Genomic DNA, 12,946 nt, shown 5'->3' on the forward strand with positions numbered 1-12,946 from the left:
ATCACAGTAAAAATTTTAAATGTTCAAACCATAAATCCAAGAACACGACTTTATCATCAAACAGTGGTACATTATAAAATATATAAACTAATATTGACAAATTCATATACACCTACCATACATCTTGGGGAAGATTTAAAGTTATGCTGCCTTTGATTTCATCACGGAAACACATATATCCTAAAGTAGCTAATGTTACATACAAAGTTGTAACAATCCCCATGCCAATATTCAACGCTTGAGGGAAACGCTTTGATTCTTTCATTTGGTTTTCCAGTGGAAGGACCTAAGAAAAGAATACAATACTTTTTTTAAAGGGAATACAAGTATTTAAAAATAACAGTGTCTCTTATATATACAAATTGGTTATTTATAGCCTATATGCAAATTTTTTTCCTTTAAAATACATATAATTGTTGAAGTACACTTCCATTGCTATATATTTATACTACCTATTTTAAACTTCTTAAAAAGATTTAAACTCATCTCTTGGCAGGAAAACCTGTTAGTTTTTTTTTTTAATAACCTTTTTATTTTGGGATAATTTTAGATTTACAGAAAAGTTACAAAGATAACACAGAGATCTCCCATATACCCCTCACCCAGTTTCTCCTACCATTAACTTTTTATATTACGATAGTACATTTGCGACAACTAAAAACCAATATTGGTAAATCACTATTAACTAAACTGCAAATTTCATTTGGATTTCATTAGTTTTTCCATTAATATCCTTTTTCTGTCCCAGAGCTCCATCCAGCATACCCACAGTGCATTTTGTCACCATGCCTCCTGTCTGATCGTTTCTCAATCTTTGCTTATTGTTCATTATCTTGCCAGTTTTAAGGAGTACTGGTTTGGTATTTTACATAAAACCCCTCCATTTAGGTTTTTCTGAGGTTTTTCTCATGACTGGACTGGTATTGTAGGTTTTAGAGAAGGATAACATAGAGGTGAAGTGCCTGTCTCATCACACGTTATTAACATGGTTTATCACTGGTGAAGTTAATTTTCATCATTTGGTTAAGGTAGTGTTTGCCAGGTTTCTCTATTGTACAGTTACTTTTCTTCCCTCTCATCATACTCTGTTTATTGAAAGCCAAGTCCCTAAATCCAGCCCCTTCTCTGGGGAGTAGGAGGGGGATTAGTTATATCGCCTGGAGGGAGGAGGGTTTCTAGGATTCTCATGTATGCATGTATGTATGTATATTAGCATGACCTTATGTATTTTTTTTTAAATATTGAATTACAATCCAAAATTCTGTTATTTGTTTTGTTACTCATATTATTCCACTTTTGGCCATTGTAAATTCCATCAGGTTGGCTTCTGTGTCCCTTTGACTTGCCTCCAATCTTTTGTTTCTTGAACATATTCTTACCTTCTGACACTACAAGATGCTTTAGCCTCATCTTGCATTTCCTTGCTTCAGCCCTAAAATCAGCCATTTCTCCAAAGAACTTTGATTCTCTTGTAGAATGGTAATTAGAAATGAAGATCTGGTATTTGGAAATCAAGATCTGGGTGTGTGCTTGTTGATACTGGGGTATCACTACTTGCAGCCTCTGTCAGGAGACAGAACTAGGAAGTATATGCATGTATACTAACCCATGTATACTCACATACGTGTAACTGGTTTTACATCTACCCACCTGTATCTACTGTCTGTCAAATTCAGTAAAACTAATAATTTTTATTTTATTGAAAAAGAACCTTTAAAGAAAATAAGAAAAGGCTGACTGAAAAACCAAGTTTTTAAGGCAAATCTTCAGAGATTGTAACCATAAAATAAGGCCATACAGTCAAAGACCTAAGTAACAAGAATAGCAAGTATTTACTGGAGTGTTTATGATATGCCAGGTATGATTCTAAAAGCTTTGCATGCAGCATTTTATGCAATCCTCACAATAACTCTATGAGATGATAAATCTAGTATTTTTTCCACTTTTCATGTAAGTCAGTCAGTTCCATATGGAAACATGAACTGTTAATAGCAGCAAGAGGGCAGAGAACAGTTTGGATGCTATGGAGATAATCCAGAGCAGAAATACAGGCAGTGGCCAAGAATGGTGGCAGTGCAGCAAGGGAGAAAGAGAAAGAAATGAACATTTCCTGAGGCCTTCTGTGTCACGCAGCATTATAGGTGTTTTATGTATAGTCTCCTTTATGGAATGAATTTGAGAAATATAAAAGAAAAGTCAACATGCCTTAATTATTGATTGAAATAGAGAACCAAGGACAAAGTAAAAGGAATCACTCCAGTGTTTCAAGCTTAAGCAACTGAAGATAAAACAGAAAGAAAAAGGAAAATGAGAAAGTAAAGCTGGTTTTAGATGAGAAAATACGTGTCAGACTTTGGAATTGTTGAATTTGAGATCCTGAGGAAATGTCAACAGTTAACTAGTGCTCATGAGTTAAAGATAAACATGAAAATCTGTAGTTACGTTTGCAACAGCAATAATTGTAGCTGTGAAAATTTGTAAGAATTTGGGAGAATTATCTAAAGGAGAATTCACAGAGAGCAGAAACCCAAGTAAAATGTTATAAAATTTTATTTTAGATCTATTTTGTCTGGGGTTAATATAAATAGATGTTTACAAATGGTTTTGCTCCCATACCAGATCATCAGACTATGAAACATAAACTATGGAGCACAGCAGACAGCAAGATTCTATTTTCCCCAAGTCTACAAATGTTAGGCATTAAATAAACTGGGAGCTACCTGAATGGCAATATTTAATATCTTAGAATCCTCAGAATCTTTGGAGTCTCTCTTGGTATTAGCTTTATAACATTGTTTCTCAAAACAAACATTATATTCAATAAAACTATAGGGAGAATTTACATCCAACTTTTTATATAGCAGTGATTCTGCAACTATTCTGATTACCTTCAGATTATCTCATCTATAAAATATGCTTCAGATGTGCCTGAGTATGTGGGATATAGATTTTTTTTAAACTGGCCTTGAGTTAATAATTTTTGAAGCCAGGTGACATTTACATAGGAGTTCATTATACTACTCTCTAAATTTTGTATAGGTTTGAAATTTTCCATAATAAAATGTTAAAAATGATCTGGCTAATTTCTTCATTTTATAGATAAATAAAAAGAGAAGTAGAGAGCCTAAGTGGTATGTCTAACATTAAGTTCTTTGTTAATGGAAGGACTAAACTATAATTCTAATCTATCACACCAAATTGGAAATCATGTAAAGAAAATTGAAATAAAAAAGAAAAATATGCAATTTTAAATACAGGTAGGCTATATAAATCATTGTGCTGAATTAAGATTTTAAAAAATAATAATAAAGACTAAATTCTTACCACTCCTATGCCTTCAAAAGCAAATACAGCAGTACCAAAAAAGAGTGGGTATTTCTTCCAACCAGCCACTATTGGAAGGTTGTGGGGATCTGGCATGTTCTAAAGAAAGGAAGAAAAAAAGAAGACCAGTTACATCTTTACTTATTCTAAATAATTTAAAAATGAAAGAAAAATCATATAATTTTGAGCTTCACAACAGCAAATGTGTTATAAAATTGAATAATTGTTTCAACAAACACTTAAAGCATCCTCTGTTAAATGTAGCCAAGCTGTTAGGATTTCACTGCCAAAAGCAATTGTTTCCCTCATGCCCATACATTCCATCTGAGCAAAATGCTCCTGATTACCTGCTTCCACCTGCAAGTCCCAGGCTGTGAACACTAGGTATGGCTCCTGCCACAACAGGAAATACATAAGCACAGTCAAGGCCTAAGCTGAGAGCCATATAGTCAAGTTATCAACCACTGCTGCTGGTGCCCAGCAGAAATTCATTCTCCACTCTATTTTTATTGCTCTTTCAGTTCTCTAAGATACCTGGTTCCTGACACTGGCTTTCTACCTTATAGCTCTGCTGCTGCCCAAAACAGGTTTCCTTCTTGCTTCAGTGCTTACTATTTGATTTGATGGTTGTCATTACCCTTATTATTTGAATATATATGACCTGACTCTGGCTTTGATTGCTTGGTCCTGACTCACAGGCTTATTCCAAATCTCACCATCCGGACAAAGTACACATTGGCTCTAAATGGCCACTTCTTCCAGATACCCCAAGTCTGGTCCCTACTCTTCTCACCATCTTACATTCTCTGCTTTGCCTGATTGGAAGCAGAATTCAAGGCCAAGTAAAAAGAATGAACAAAGCAACTGAAGTGTGAAAGCTCTAGGATAATTTGGGGAATAGAGAGGTCTAGAATATCTGAAGCATAGATAGAACTGTGTGATATACTGGTGATACATGTCTAAAACCATATACTGGGTTTAGAATGAAAGGGTATTACAATGTTTGGCTCATTCAATGCTAAACTATTATTTAAGGCAAGCAGGATGCTATTTCACTTCTCCAAACAGCAGCTCATGCTGTTCCTTCTATTTTGGAAACCTCCTTTTCTGCTTAACTGACTCTTACATGTTTAGCTAAGGGGTCATGAACTCCGGAAAGCCTATATGAACTTCCTGTCTGTTTCCTCCCACTCAGTGCTATAAGAGAAACTACAACTTTTGAAAATCAAAGAGGAGGGAAATGAAACACAGATCCATAATAAGAATGTTTAATAAATTGCTAATGAAGATTTTACAACTACCTTGGAAATAATATATAAGATTAATTAGATCAGGAGTGACTAGAACAGGGATTCTCAACCTTTTTTGTGTCTTTGACACCTTTGCAAGATGAAAGCTATACAACTGCTCAACAGCAAAACACATACATACATACAGAAATACTAAATCTTGCAAACTATTTTAAGGGATTTGAAGAATCCCTGAATCCCATCAATAGATTATTTTATGGAAACTGGGTTAAGAATCCCCAGACTATGGACAATGAAATCAGTTGATGTTATTGCATATACTTCAGGTAAAGGGATTACAGACTAGTGTAGTGGCAGTGGACTGAAGCAGTGGCAGCAAATAAAAGTTCAGAAGTCAAAGGAAATTATGGAATTGCATATATATATATTAATGAGTACCTGGTTTCATGTTTGGCACTGTACTAAGAACACAATCCTAAGTCTCATAACTCTAATAGGGTAGGCATTACTATCTTCTGAAGCACTGTCACAAAGCCCAGAGGCGTTATTTACCAAGATTCAAGATCTGACCACAAAGCCTGTTTAATCTCTATGTCATATACTTTTCTAACTCAGCAGCATCCCCCTAAAAGAAACCAACATTTACTGATTGCACACTGAGTGCCACATATGAAGTAGGGGTCTTTGCATATCATTACTTTTACCTCCACAGTAAACAAAATTTTACTTACATAAGAAAGATAAGAACTTAGTTAAAAACTTTTCATACTTACCCTGACAACATACTGGTAAATTATCACAAGACTGACAGCCATGGAAACGTTGGCAAGGAATGAAAGTACAAATAGATTCTTTAGTTCACGAATGAAGACCAAAAGAATTATAAATGGAAGAAAGCAAAGCATATATATCCTTAGGTCAACACTTCTTCTCTCACAAGGGTTTGATGAATTGGTACTATTTGAAATAAACACTTTACTCTCCAGGAATCCTTCATGAACCTATACAGGATTACCAGGAGTATAAAGAAGGGGGGAAAACTTCAATCAACTTACAATCATAAAACACATGTACAAAGAAAATCACAACATATACACTCTACAATAAATTCCTATGATATATTTTAAAATATTTACATTTACATTTTTTCAAGATACTCTGGTTTCCTAGAAACATATGTATCAAATATAAGGATAACTGACGTAAGATAATCTTGAAAGGTAATTTCTTTTATCATACTGTAAATATAAAGTTCATTAGAAAATTATAATGATAGATTTGCTAATGTATTCTGAAGCTTTGTGACTATCATGCTCATGATATCTCCAAAGGCTCAAGTATCTCTTTTTGAGATCATCAAATTTGGAACCATGCTTGCCTAGGATGGCCACTGAGTATTCTCCTCTAGCTTATTTTCTTCAGATAGGAAACAAGCTCCAATTATCTCTTAGAAATATAGTCAGAGCAAAATTTTAAAATTATAGCCTAACCTTAAAACTCTTATAAAGCAATTATTTATAAATTATCATCACTATCAATAAATATTTATTAAAAATCCACTACATTCATGCATGGCCATATGGTAGACAGTACATAAATTTTTGCTAGAGCAAAAACCTTCACAAGATAATCAACCTTATATTAAAACTTATTCAGCCATTCCTATAACCCAATTTTCAGATTTCAAAACAAATATGATTTACAAATATGATTTACAGTCTCCATATATTAAAAACTATCTCTGATCCAATTAATCACATAACACTACTTACTAAAATAGAAATGAAATTATAGAGGACTTTAGAAACAGTCGTAAAAATTTATAGCAGATGCAGATAATACTATAACTAGAATACCAGTGAAAACTTATTTGCCCCAAAACAGTGTACCCTCCTTCAAACACATCAATATTGTCGAGTCTCTGGATACACACACTCTAAAAATTCTTAAGACCTTGTAATAATAATAGCTAGTGTTTTTTGAGTAATTTCTTTGTATCAGGTACTGAACTACATGCTTTATATACAACATCTCACTTAATCCTCAAAATGACTCTCTAAAGTAGATGGTAATATTAATCCCAATTTATAGTTGAGGAACCTGAGGCTTAGAGAAATATTTTTTTTAAACCTTGTGTAATATCAAGCCAGTAAGTGGTGGTTCTAGGATTCAAACCTAAGCCTGTGACTCTAGAATTAGCCTGACCAAAATACTGCAACCCAGAAAGGAGGGCCCTGCCCAAGCGGCTACCTGGCCTCCACTTTTACATATCTCTCTCTAAATGTAGTAATTAAGAGGCCAACAAATCAGAAAATTAAAACACATTTCTGAAATAACAATTTAAGTGTTTCTTCTACTTTAATCTTACATGTATAATCTACCATAAGCAATGTTTAGTGTCAGTATAAATGTACACATCATCTTAGACTGCAGAGAATATATCTATTAGATTTTTGCCCTATACAGGCAATTTATAACTCATACTGGACTAACAGACTCTCAAGTTTGCACCATTTAAGAAATGCACAGCTCATGACTATCTTGTAACTGACCATCAAAACCTTACATTTTATTTTCTATAATTTGAAATAAAAACAAAATTGGGGATTTACATTCCTTGGTTTTTACAAACATATTTGATTGTTGATTTAACATTCTAGTAACTAAATTACTTAGAGCCAAATACTTCTTATGAAAGCAGTATCTCCAATAATTAGATTAGATAATGATCAAAGTAAAGCTCTAACAAGGATAACTGGCAAGAGAAAAGCAGTAATATAACCAATATTTTAAAGGGCTGTTTTAATTATTATTAGGTGCTTGGGAATTTAAAATTAATTCTATCACAAATATAGTATTTTAGCATTTTTGGCAGAAAAGTGGTTATAAAAATCCTGAGGATTAAAAAATAAAATAAAATAAAAATGTAGATACATACCTAGAGCAAGATTCAGGTAAACATTTGAGTCCTTTGGTGCCCTCTAGAGACAGAGATTGGCTATCTAATAGGACTTCCTACGATTTCACATGTTTACCAAAATGTAAAACACTGAAATAAACATTATAAAATAAAATTACTAAATTCAGTTGTTTCCATTTGAGCTCAAATTTACTAAAATCCACCACTTATTAACTTTTCAATGATTCTGTAATTTAACAATTAAAATTCCAACGGCAGATTATGTTCGTCAGTAAAGCCAAATGCAGAATTAAAGTTATAGTACCCTACATTTGTATCTTTTACATTTTACAAAGGCTTTCATAAACCTTTTGTCAGCTGAGCCTCACAATAAGTTTATGAGAAACAAGGGGATATTTTGTTACTATTCCCATTTTACAAATAAGGAAACTGATGCTAGACCAGGGATAAGGGGATTTGCCCAATGTGTGAGTTAAAACTGAGAAAGCAGAGATTTGAACTCCTATCTTCTGATTCTACAATCAATGATCTTTGATGTTGCTACATTTTTTATTTGTAATACTGTATTCCTTCCCATTCTCCATGCCTACATACCACTATTTTATCTGCATGAGATTTTCTAGAGTATCTTAGAGTAAGAACAGAGAGGAACAACTGTAACCACTATGGACTAGACTTATCAGAAGCACTAGGATTCTTTATCCCCTACTGATTGTACATAAAGACTTAATGGGACCAAGAATAGTCATGTGGCAGTTACATAGCAGGTTTCTACATTTGTGTGGCAACTAAACCCTTAATTTTGGGAGTTAATAAGATACATTTCAATTTCATGTAGACTAAGGGGAGGGTAACAATCCTATGGTTTTTAACTATAACAGTAAATAGCAATTGGTAAGGTTTAATCAACTAGTGTGTCTACTATTGTATAATGCTATCAAATGTAAAAGAACACCTCTGTAGAGTGAAAATCTCTGATTGCATGCTGCTTCAGTGACCATCTCAACTACTTTCTCAAGCCTGACTGCCTTTTTTTTTTTCCATGTTACTCTTTATGATTCAAAAGGACTTTTACCTTTCTATCTACAGCAGGCATTCTCCTTACCTCCAGAGAATCACTTTTTCTACCTGATCTTCTTAGGACATGTGCAAAGTTAAACTTTTCCATTCAACCTCAGAAGCATCTGATAATATTTCATAGGAGAAAGTCACCAATTCTAAGCTTATAAGCATTTATTTTATCGACCTTATCTACTCTTTATGTCATACAAACACACTCACAACTAAAATCTGACAAGACAATGTCCCATGGGGTGATTAACAATTAACATATTGGAAGTGACAGAGATCTAGGTTTCAACCTAATTCCATATGACTTAGGGCACACTACTCATGTTTTGTGAGACTGCTTTCTCATCCATAAAATGAGCATAGTACTTACTTTACAGAGTAGTTATAAACATTAAATAATGTATATCATGGTTTCTAAATATAAAATTATAAGGCATTATTAACATTATTCTTAAATTCAAATAGAGCTTGTAACTCCTTGAGAAGATAGGTATTCAAATAGATACAGTACTACCATGTTACACGACCCTAGAAAGGCATAATTTCCATCATATTATATATAAATAACTGGTAAGATGGTATGTCTTATCAGTTCTTGTTAATAAAAAGCCTCTTAATGGAGTTAGGAGTCCTAGGAATATGCAATTTGTGGAATTAAATATTTGTAAAATCAAAAGGACATCATCTATAACAAGTAATGCTAATGGAAGGACTGATGCTTTATTTTGATAAACAAAAGAATATAAACAGGACTCTAATTAACTCTAATTACTGTTACTCTTTTCTATGTCCTCTACATCTCCCATGGCTACTTGCTCTCGCTAAGACCTTTCACTCTATCCTGTAGTCACAACACATATGAGGGAACACCTGTGTCTGATGGTTTACAGATTTTTCTGCCAGAAAATGTGTATAAGAACTTAATTATTTGCAAATATCTAGTAAAAGTTAGAAGAAATAGTTTAAAAGTAGGATATTTTGAAAAAAAATAATAAAATGAGGGTAGAAAGAAAAACTACAGGCTGGCTAAAACTGTCAGCAGTTACAACACTAATCTCTTGACACCACTCCCTTTTTTAAAAACATTTTATTATTTTATTTTTCCATAAATTATTGGGGTACAGGTGGTAGTTACATGAGTAAGTTCTTTAGTGGTGATTTGTGAGATCCTGGTGCACCCATCAATGAAGCAGTATACACTGCACCATATTTGTTGTCTTTTATCCCTTGTCCCCTCCCACTCTTCCCCCCAAGTCCCCAAAGTCCACTGTATCATTCTTTTTTTTTTTTTTTTGAGACGGAGTCTCACTCTGTCGCCCAGGCTGGAGTGCAGTGGCGCGATCTCGGCTCACTGCAAGCTCCGCCTCCCGGGTTCACGCCATTCTCCTGCCTCAGCCTCCCGAGTAGCTGGGACTACAGGCGCCCGCTACCACGCCCGGCTAATTTTTTGTATTTTTAGTAGAGACGGGGTTTCACCGTGTTAGCCAGGATGGTCTCGATCTCCTGACCTCGTGATCCACCCGCCTCGGCCTCCCACAGTGCTGGGATTACAGGCGTGAGCCACCGCGCCCGGCCCACTGTATCATTCTTATGCCTTTGTGTCCTCATAGCTTAGCTCCCATATATCAGTGAGAACATACAATGTTTGGTTTTCCATTCCTGAGTTACTTCACTTAGAATAACAGTCTCCAATCTCATCCAGGTCATTGTTAATTCATTCCTTTTTATGGCTGAGTAGTACTCTATCATATATATATATCATATATGATATATATCATATATATCATATATCATACATATCATATATATCATACATATATATCACATATATCATATATATCAATCATATATATCATACATATCAATCATATATATCATATATATCAATCATATATGATTGATGATACCATACATATCATCAATATATGATTGATGATACCATACAGATCAATATATGATTGATGATATCATATATATCATCAACATGATTGATGATATCATATATATCAATGATTGATGATATCATATATATCATCAATATATGATTGATATCATATATATCACCTATGATTGATGATATATATATCATCTATATGATTGATGATATCATATATATCATCTATATATCACAGTTTATATATATATAATATATATATCACAGTTTATTTATCCACTTGTTGATTGATGGGCATTTGAGCTGCTTCCACAATTTTGCAATTGTGAATTGTGCTGCTATAAACATGCGTGTGCAACTATCTTTTTCGAATAATGACTTCTTTTCCTCTGGGTAGATACCCAGTAGTGGGAATGCTGGATCAAATGGTAGTTCTACTTTTAGTTCTTTAAGGAATCTCCACACTGTTTTCCATAGCGACCATACTAGTTTACATTCCCACCAACAGTGTAGAAGTGTTTGCTGATCACTGCATCCACACAAACATCTACTGTTCTTTGATTTTTTGATTATGGCCATTCTTGCAGGAGTAAGGTGGTATCACATTGTGGTTTTGATTTGCATTTCCCTGATCATTAGTGACATTGAACATTTTTTCATGTTTGTTGGCCATTTGTATATCTTCTTTTGAGAACTGTCTATTCATGTCCTTAGCCCAGTTTTTGATAGGGTTGTTTGTTTTTTTCTTCCTGATTTGTTTGCATTCGTTGTAGATTCTGGATATTAGTCCTTTGTCAGATGTATAGATTGTGAAGATTCTCTCCCACTCTGTGGGTTGTCTGTTTACTGACTGTTCCTTTTGCTGTGCAAAAGCTCTTTCATTTAATTAGGTCCCACCTATTTATCTTTGTTTTTATTGCATTTGCTTTTGGGTTTTTGGTCATGAAATCCTTGCCTAAGCCAATGTTTAGAAGGGTTTTTCCAATGTTATCTTCTAGAATTTTTATAGTTTCAGGTCTTAAGTCCTTAATCTATCTTGAGTTGATTTTTGTACAAGGCGACAGATGAGGATCCAGTTTCATTCTCCTACATGTGGCTAGCCAATTAGCCCAGCACCATTTGTTGATAAGGGTGTCCTTTCCCCACTTTTTGTTTTTGTTTGCCAAAGATCAGTTGGCTGTAAGTATTTGGCTTTATTTTGGGGTTCTCTATTCTGTTCCATTGGTCTATATGCCTATTTTTATACCAGAACCACACTCTTTTGGTGACTATGGCTTTATAGTATAGTTTGAAATCAGGTAGTGTGACGCCTCCAGATTTGTTATTTTTGCTTAGTCTTGCTTTGGCTATGCGGGCTCTTTATTAGTTCCATATGAATTTTAGAATTGTTTTTTCTAACTCTGTGAAGAATGATGGTGGTATTTTGATGGGGATTTCGCTGAATTTGTAGACTGCTTTTGGCAGTATGGTCATTTTCACAATAATGATTCTACCCATCCATATATATGGGATGTGCTTCCATTTGTTTTTGTTTTCTATGATTTATTTCAGCAGTGTTTTGTAGTTTTCCTTGTAGAGGTCTTTTGACTCTTTGGTTAGGTATATTCCTAAGTAGTTTAATTTTTTTTTTTTTGCTTAAATTACAATTTTTATTGTACATTATTTTATTGTTCCTCATAGGTTAGCTCAGACTGAGGGGGAGAGGTTGGAACAACAAATACCTGGAGAGTGATAACTGTGTCAGGTGCTATCCTGTGTGTTTGCAGGTTTTTTGTTTTGCTTTGTTTTTTGGCTTTTTGATTATACTTTAAGTTCTAGGGTACATGTGCACAATGTGCAGGTTTGTTACATATGTATACATGTGCCATGTTGGTGTGCTGCACCCATTAACTCGTCATTTACATTAAGTATATCTCCTAATGCTATCCCTCCCCTCTCCTCCCACCCGATGAAACAGGCCCCAGTGTGTGATGTTCCCCACCCTGTGTCCAAGTGTTCTCACTGTTCAATTCCCACCTATGAGTGAGAACATGTGGTGTTTGGTTTTCTGTCCTTGCGATAGTTTGCTCAGAATCATGGTTTCCAGCTTCATCCATGTCCCTACAAAGGACATTAACTCATCCTTTTTTATGGCTGCATAGTATTCCATGGTGTATAAGTGCCACATTTTCTTAATCCAGTCTATCATTGATGGACATTAGGGTGGGTTCCAAGTCTTTGCTATTGTGAATAGTGCTGCAATAAACATATGTGTGCATGTGTCTTTATAGCAGCATGATTTATAATCCTTTGGGTGCATACCCAGTAATGGGATGGCTGGGTCAAATAGTATTTCTAGTTCTAGATCCTTGAGGAATCACCAAACTGTCTTCCACAATGGTTGAACTAGCTTACAGTCCCACCAACAGTGTAAAAGTGTTCCTATTTCTCCACATCCTCTCTGCATCTGTTGTTTCCTGACTTTAATGATCACTATTCTAACTGGTG

General features: G+C 34.4%; 1 protein-coding gene across 7 annotated transcripts in view; it reads right to left on the reverse strand.

Annotated features, from left to right (window-relative positions):
- SLC36A4 (solute carrier family 36 member 4) overlaps positions 1-12,946 on the reverse strand; it is a 275,950-nt gene that overhangs the window by 38,795 nt on the left and 224,209 nt on the right. For all 7 annotated transcript variants that reach the window (XM_054662606.2, XM_024347383.3, XM_063784409.1 and 4 more), the window contains 3 exons: positions 5,348-5,575; positions 3,325-3,423; positions 117-286 (listed from right to left, as the gene is read on the reverse strand). In XM_054662606.2, the coding sequence (XP_054518581.1) occupies positions 117-286; positions 3,325-3,423; positions 5,348-5,575 (497 nt within the window). The remainder of the gene's footprint in view (positions 1-116; positions 287-3,324; positions 3,424-5,347; positions 5,576-12,946) is intronic.

This window comes from Pan troglodytes, chromosome 9 (genome assembly GCF_028858775.2).
Source record: "Pan troglodytes isolate AG18354 chromosome 9, NHGRI_mPanTro3-v2.0_pri, whole genome shotgun sequence".
Classification (NCBI taxonomy): Eukaryota; Metazoa; Chordata; class Mammalia; order Primates; family Hominidae; genus Pan; species Pan troglodytes.